General features: G+C 38.9%; 1 protein-coding gene across 2 annotated transcripts; it reads right to left on the reverse strand.

Moving 5' to 3' along the window:
- Positions 1–1,604: 1,604 nt before the first annotated feature.
- Positions 1,605–4,247, reverse strand: LOC147640937 (uncharacterized). Of its 2 annotated transcripts, none has more exons than XM_086816690.1 (6): positions 4,130–4,247; positions 3,814–3,978; positions 3,485–3,678; positions 2,283–2,540; positions 2,075–2,193; positions 1,605–1,927 (listed from the first exon to the last, which is right to left on the reverse strand). In XM_086816690.1, the coding sequence occupies exons 1-6, from the start codon at positions 4,143–4,145 to the stop codon at positions 1,828–1,830; spliced, it is 852 nt and encodes a 283-aa protein (XP_086672816.1). In that variant the 5' UTR covers positions 4,146–4,247; the 3' UTR covers positions 1,605–1,827. The 2 variants fall into 2 exon arrangements, with proteins under 2 accessions (XP_086672816.1, XP_086672824.1); XM_086816698.1 differs by having other exon boundaries at positions 3,814–3,975; positions 4,130–4,240.
- Between the last annotated feature and the right edge of the window lie 4,168 nt (positions 4,248–8,415).

The raw sequence follows: 8,415 nt of genomic DNA on the forward strand, positions 1-8,415 counted from the left end.
AGCCCTTTTTGATGCCTGGAACAAACAAGACTTCAAAGAGAGTGATTCTCACCATTTGCAGTAGTGAGCATAACCTTACCAACTCTATCACTAGATATGAGGAGGTATTTGTATATATGGTTGTTTCTGCATATAGCAGTTCTAACTGACACTCCCTAGGGATGTCTATGAAAACCTTGTAGCATGCAAACGAGCCCCGAAATGTGCTCGAAATGGTTTAAAAATTATGTTAACATAGTTAAGAACACACGGTGGAGTATACCTTCTCCACCTAAGAGGATAACTCAATCTCTAAGATAATCAAAAGAGAAACTCAAGGAGAAGATGATAACGGCCAAGAGAATACTAACTATTAGAGTGGAGATCAAGGTAGCAACACACACATAGATGTAGCAAGTAGAGATAGATGGAGCACAACATGCAAAGTAGATTGATGAGACTGAGTGAAGTACAAGTGAAGTGACATGATAAGTTCACTTATACACACTCAAGGGAAAAAACCTCCTAAATAGGGAAAAAGTACCCCGGCCCATTATTAGCTTACTTCCACACATCACTACCATATAAATGGCTTCATAAGCCTAGAATACCTTCACTAGATTAAATACATTCTATGGGAGGCCGAACATTGTAGATATGAGGCCATGTATACAAGTCATTTGTACTAAACGAGAAAAGAAGCAATCTCACCATCATAGTTAAGTTTTGCATTAAGCTCTTGTGGTGATAGCTTATATCTTTTCCCTCTCCCCCCCCCACTTATTTAAGTGGTTTTAATTATGTGTCTTTCCTTATGTTTATTGTTGCTTGCTTTCTCTCCTTTTGCTTTATAGATAGCTTCTTCTCCATCTTTTGATCTTGTAAGCACATATAGGCATTGGAGTAGAGATAGATATCTTTCATAGGTCTTTCTCCTCCATTTCTCCCTACTCACTCTTGCAAGGCATCATTTTCTAGAGTGACACAAATGGTGATGTAAGTGAGGTGATCTAGCTTTCCCACATAAGGGGTTTTGTATTCTTGGTGGGGCTAAGTCCCGTATTAACCCTTTCCTTTTCCGTTATCCCCGTCATGTAAGACACTAGGTTGTTCCATTGGTGATGAAAAGCCTTGGTGCCTTTGCTTGGGATCTTCACCTTCATTGTTTGGTGGTGCTTCATATTGATGCACCCAATAGCCAGTTCCTCTCTCAATCTCACTCACTCTCTCACACATGGAAGTGACCAAGCAAGAGGCATAATGCACAACATAATCACTCTCTCTCTCTCTCTCTCTCTCTCACACACACACACACACACACGCACGCATAGACATTGAGCTAAGAGTACTTTCTATTATCAAAAATAGTTCTCTATACAATAGTGAAATTGACTTATATATCTAGAGCATGTGTACACTACACTATGGCCAACCAAACCTTAACAAGTACATGACTAAAAGGAATAATGTTCTCATAAATATCCAACCTTAAAACCTTTCTGAAAAGAAAAGAGAAAACATCAAGTATATACACTAAGTTGGTTTTATGGTTAAGATTCTACATTATGAAACATAAATTTAAAAGACAAGATAAAAAGAAGAATAAGAACTTTAAAGAGTACAAGTTTTGTTAAAAAAATAACTCCTACAAATTCTTTAGAATTCTTATTGCTCTCACATTATCTAAGACTTTTCAAGGTTTGCAAATTGACACATGATTACACCATTATGAATAGGAAAAGGAAGATAAGCATTGTCAAACATTATAATAGCTAGATTCAACACACACATAACATTACAATTTTATGGAGTTTCATGCATTTTCTAAATAATCATTGATATTAAATACTACTTTATTTTTCTGGCTTCTGATTGTGATGTTGCATTCCACACTATTAGCGTGATGATGAGAACCCCCAACTCTGTCCCAATTGCATCATGTAGAATGCTGCAAACAAGACATGTTAAAAGTTGAGCTATTATTGAACATGACTAAAACTAAATCTTAGTGATGTTCTTACACAAATTATAATATTACTATGCGATGACGAGTTGAAATGAATTGGGAAGAAAAAAAGGGTGATGTTTTACTTACTGAAATAATGGGTTGAGGAAGGTATTGGCTTGATATTTATCAAGTAGAAAGATAAAGAACAAATTCACCCCCACAGAGAAAGTAGGGAATAACCAAACTTTAAGGTCTTCATTCAATAGCTGTAAGCAAATTATGGAGCTTAATTAAATGATCAAGTACTTTGTCAATAGAAAGACTCAAATTAAAAAATGTTTATTGTAGCACTTACCTTATATAGCCTCCATGAGAGAATGGCATACTCCAAGCTCAGGATAATGTAGATAGGCACCTTGCTGGACCCATCAATCTCATGATAATTTGCATAAGCTGCCTTTCCATAGAAGACCGAAGCAAGGGGTGTGCTCAAAATGAGTATTAAATCTGCAATCCTTGATTCCGAGCCATCCTTCTTCACACCCAATGCCCAAACACTAGTACCCAATGTGAGGAAGGCGTAGAACACATAGTTAAGAATGTCATAATCCTCCTAGACAATGAAGGAAAAATAATACATGTAAGTGTTCTACGGGAGAGAGAGAGAGAGAGAGAGAGATTTTGAATTTAATTCTACAAGTTTAAATGATTTTTTACATTTTCTTCAATTCACACTATTAATATATTGTACAGACCTTCCTTGTGAAAAAGGAAGTTGTATCAATAAGAAATGATGGTTTTAACACATATTCTTTCAGATCAACTCTAGGGCCTTTGTAAGGGATCATAGCCCAAATGATAGGACTTACATGGTCTTGTAAACTACATAATATGGATATAATAAGAACCACAAGATTGCACGAAATACCACGGATTTCTAGCTAGTTTTAGAAATCTAGCATGCAAAAATAGTAGAATTAAAGTTAAATGAAAAGCATGCAGCCACACACATAAAGTAAGAGTGCTTAGTCAAATCCACTTAACTAGGGCTACACAAATGTAATTAAGAGTACTTAGTTAATTCCACTTAAGGGTCTTCACACACCTGGAAAGGGGAAGAATGTCTACAGAAGGGTGGACATCTCCCTTGTTGCGAATTCTCATGGAGGAGTGGGAGTCTCCCCGTCCATCTCCATCTATTATGGAAGGATGGGGCAGGACCGGACCATGTAGGCACGACGTTCACTCACACACTCGAGTAAGCACACCCTTGTCCCTAGGGCTTGTGGGGTGTTCGTCCGTGGTGGCTGCGTGCCCGACTGGGGGGGCTACTCTGGGGGGGCAGTCTCCTAGACTGACTGACGCAGAGGGCAATGGGGGGACTACCGACGGCGGTCTCCTAGACTGACGCCGAGGGCAAGCTCTGTGAGTGCGTGGGTGAACATCTTGCCTACATGGTTCGGTCTTGCCTCTTGAGCGAGACCGTACTTCCATAATACCTCTCCACACCTATCGGACAAAAGGAGAGGGAAGGTTAAAAGATGGTGTAATACATACATGGTAGAACCAGCGTTGACCAACATGCCAACCGATTTCTCCACAAATGGCGAGCATAACGTAGCCCAGCCCAATAATTGCCATGACAGGGCTCTTGGCCCCGAGTTGCTGCAACACGCCTGCACCACGGTGGAACACATACATGCCCGCAGGAGCGAGGAAGAAGGCAAACACATGTGTTGCGATGAGAGGCACTGCAACCGATTAGCCAAAGGAATAAGCTTCCTGCAAGACGCTAAGCTCCTCTCACCCTCTTAATTATAGTGCTAGGCTAAGCTGAGTCCATCTCTCTCTCTCTCTCTCTCTCTCTCTTTCTCTCTCTGTCTCGCCTTTCATGTAGAGCGCGATGAGCTTGCAACGCGTATCGTAATCGGCATCGGAGCTCGTGCTCGTGCAGAAACATGGCGTCGCACAATACTGTTGGATGAAAATGCCCACTGCCGCAGCCACAAAGGAGATGGCAATGGCGCCCACTCCGGTTGCAAGCACACCTGCTGTCATCGCAAATTAACGTGAATTAACGTTCCAAAACCAGTGAATTAACGTTCCGAAACTAGTTACCAAGGCTCACAATTAATTTTCTGCCATTAAAAGAGTTTGTGCATATGCAATCCATCACATGATTACAATAGATAATTTGCTTACCGAGTCCCACTGCCATATTTGCTTGGTCTGCTTGAGACCGTGTATAATTCTCTTATTATAGAACTTGGCAACTTTGCCTCTCACTTTAAAAAATAGTTTTTTCCTTTCCTCGTCGCCCCCACAAAAAAAAAAGTAATAATAAATCAACTTTAGTTTTTATCCTTATCCGTATGGCAAAGTGTCAGAAAAAACAAACTGTCCTTTACTCGGCTCATTTTTAGAAAAACCCTCTGAGATTTCTGTTTGGCTGGCCACGATTTTCCAGTAGTTTTGTTAAATTTTGAAGGAAATTTTTAAAAAAAAGGTGAGTATCTTTCCAGCCATTATGTGTACATGCAGCCTTATATACCTTTTGTGGGCCCTCAACAACAAGAACCATGTGTTGTGTGTGATTTGTGTATCTCCATGCAACCCCCCCTGCAAGACTGCCTTCAAGACAATGGTTATGGGGGCCCGGGCCCGATGCCAGTGAGCTACGCGACGGGGGTAGGTTGTGAGCTGATGGAGTAATCCACCATCCCAAAAACATTAGCCAACGAAATCTACTACTACTACTACTACCCAATTTCCAAAGGTGGGTTTCTTGTAAGCCATTAGAAATGCAAGAGTTGGTACTAAAATACATGCCACTAGGATAGTTTTCAAACCAGTTCTACAGGTGTGGGGTGGCCTTCTTTTGCAACCCAAATTTTAAACTTGGGTTTCTTTTGAAGATTAAAATGGAGGTGTGGGGTGGCCTTCTTTTGCAACCCAAATTTTAGACTTGGGTTTCTTTTGAAGATTAAAATGGGCTTTGAACTCGACAAAATCTACCTCCCATGGTAGTCGAGCCCTTTAAATTTTGAAGTGCTCAATTGAACCATTACTCAACAAGAAAACTACAAACCCACCCCTCAAATTTAAAGATGGAATCAAAAATGGCATTTGATGGGCTTATATTAAACATCCATTTTTATATAAACAGATTAAAAGGGCATATTACTAATTTTTCTAAAATTCTTTTTGAAGGGCAAAATTTTATTTACCTTTCTTTTGAAGTATAACCCCCTTGGGAGGTTACAACAACCTTATATTAAACATCCATTTTCTAAATTTAACCTTCTTTTTGAAGGGTAAAATTTTATCTACCTTTATTTTAAAGTATGACACCTTGGAAGGGTACAACAACCTTCAAATTCTTGGCCTATCATTGATCAACAACCATTTCAAAAAGAAAACTAAAATAGTCATGTGTTGTATGGAGGTTGTGTGTACATAATAAAAATCGTGTATGTGCATGCACACCTGTCTCGACAATAAAATAGTGATGTGTGTAGTACAGAATATGAATTACGTACACGCATGCATGGCTCAAAATTGACCTTGTCTTCAAGTGAAAACCACACTTTTGAAATCCAATTTCCAAGAGTGATCCCAAAGTTGCATTTGAAGTGCTCACATTTAACATCAATTTCTATATAACAAGATTGGAGAGTGCATACTACTATTTTTTCCAAAATTCTACTTGTCTTTTGAAGGGTAAATTTTTTTCTTCGTTTGAACACTAAACTCCCTCGAAAGTGTACAATAACCTTCAAAACCTTCACCCAATAATAGCCATTTCAACAAGAAAACTAAAATAGCCATATTTTGTGTGTTCAAAAGAATAAAATACTAATCGTGTATGTGCATCAAAGTTTGGGAAAATATTTTGTGTGTACAAAATAATAAAATACTAATGGCGTATGCACGTGCATCAATGTTTGAAAAAATTATTTGGATAAAAATAAAGATTTTCGATTGGCTTCTTGTTAAACCAACAAATCAATCAATAAAGGCTTATATCTTTTCGAGTTTTATTATTTTACCATTTATCTCTTAAGAAAAATGTTTGGATGAAACATAAACAGTTTCGATTGGCCTCTTGTTAAATTGATTGATCAAGCAATAAAGGCTTACATGTTTTTCCTTACTAGGTGATAAGCTAAGACACCACTTTCCAAAATCTAACTAGATGGTGAGATAAGCTAAGACACCAATTTTTCAAATGTTGATGTGCATGTATGGTCATATCAACCAAACTAAAATTGTCATGTATTGTGTGTACATAATAATGATTGTGTATGCGTGCTACCATGGCTGAAATTGACCTTATTCTTCAAGTAAAAAGTAATACTCAAAAAAGTTGACTATGGTGGCCCTTCTTTTGAAATCTAATTTTCAAAGGTGAGTTTTTTTTAAGCTTAAAATTGGCATTCAAGCCCATTACCCACCAAGTTTACTTGGGGTGGCCATCCCTTTGAGACCCAAGTTTCAAAACATGGTCTCTTTTGATGAAGGTTGAAAATGGGCTTTCAAGCTTCACTACTTTCATTAAAATTAAGTAAAGTAGGACAAACAATCTTCAGAGGTGGGTTTATTTGGAAAGCTACTAAGTTGGGATTTCAAATACTCTACTAGAGTTAGGAAGTTTTGGGTGGGAATGGGAGAGAGTCTAGATCTTGAAGTGGGAGAACTAGCTAGGGTTAGGTTTTCTCTTTATGGCATGGCACTTTGGCTCTCCCACCGAGTCACTTACTGAACTTGGTCGACACACTGATTCAGCAGAGTAGACTGAAACAAACCCAACCGATTCAACTGAGTGAAACAGGCCCAATTGATTTAGCTACCTTAACTAAATCAAAAACTTTCCCATACTGACTCTCCCCGACTCTCAGGCTACTCCAATTTTAGAGAGAACACATCAAAGACTCTCTGCTATCTAGAGAGAGCAGTAGTAGCTGACTCTAATTTGGTTGATCTGACTAAACTTACTGAAGTAGCAGCTGACTCTAATCTGGCTAATTTGACTAAACTTATTGAACTAACTCAGCTTATTCACCTGGATCAGACTTCCTCTTCTCTGTGTCCTCTGACACTTCTACATCCTCAAAACACTCAAACCTCACAAGGATCCAACCCTACGGACTCTCAATTGACTCATAGTTAGCTCTAAATCCACATTCAGCCCACAAACCAATATGACTTACTGATGACAGTCCTCTAACTATTAGACTTGACTAAAAACCACTTCCCTTTGACCCAGACAAACCAATCCTAGCCCTCTACACCTTCAATTGATTATATCTGATACTCACTTTACCTCATCTGACTCTGTATCATCTCATCTAATGTTGACTAAGTCAGCTCAGTCTCATCAACGCCAGCTCCCCAGACATACGATTAACACACACAGGTGTTCCATCTCCATGAACTCAATCAGAACCACTCATTCATCTCACAACCAAAACATCAAAACAAAAGCTTTACATCCACTCATAATAGATAAAACCCAAACTCTCTGTCTACTTCAAATCAACACAGCAGTGTCTCAACATTCTTGAGACATGGGCGAAAACATACAATAAGAAAACACCAAAAATCATAGGGATCCTCTACATGTATACCCTAGCAACACTTGAAAGTATCATCTTCAGGAGCTACACTTGAGGATGTATTAGGTTGAGCCAAGTCTCTAGCAGAGATGCCACACAGAGATCCTAGGGCAACCACATCCTAGCTGATTCTCTAGTCTTCAGCACACCCTCTGCTATGGCTAAACTAAATCCACTCACACTACTTATGTCTGCGGCGGCAACCACAAAAAATGCAAGGCCTCTAGCTTGCAAACCCTAACAAAGACCATTGATCTGCAGCAGCAGGTAACCTCCCCACTGCAAACCCTCTCTCCCTCATCCCTTTTTTCTTCCAAAAACTTAATTGTACTCTGCTTCAACCCGTTGTTGCCTTGCTTTCTTCTAGAATGTGGCATAGCCCAATTCCTTCATTCGCCCATACTCTTTCCTTTTTTCTTCATGCCTACACATATCCATTAGGCTGTCACACGTCATTTTTGCCACCAAGGATCCCCTTCACACTATCATCTATACATTACATCTACATATACATCATGTTTGGATTTGGCTTGGGATTTATCTCACAATGTGTTGGAGAGGGAGAAGGAGCTCCATGCACAGTTTTGAAAGAGCAACCCAAGGTCATTGTGGAAAAGGCTAATGAATCAATGGATGGAGCCTAGGGGGTCCACTATGTAAACACTACCTATAGCATGTGTGTTCAAGGGGTATTTAAAAATACCCTTAATTATAATTTATGTTATATTTAATATAACCCTTATGTATGAAAACTTTCATTTTTTTCAATTTAAAAAACCCTTATGTATATAAATATTTATGTGAGTCCATCCAAGAAAAAACCCCTTATGTTGAACGCACATGCTATCGTACATATTCTTTAATGGACCCCCT

Source organism: Cibotium barometz, chromosome 2, assembly GCF_041138505.1.
Source record: "Cibotium barometz isolate CiBa-2024 chromosome 2, ASM4113850v1, whole genome shotgun sequence".
NCBI classification, from domain to species: Eukaryota; Viridiplantae; Streptophyta; class Polypodiopsida; order Cyatheales; family Cibotiaceae; genus Cibotium; species Cibotium barometz.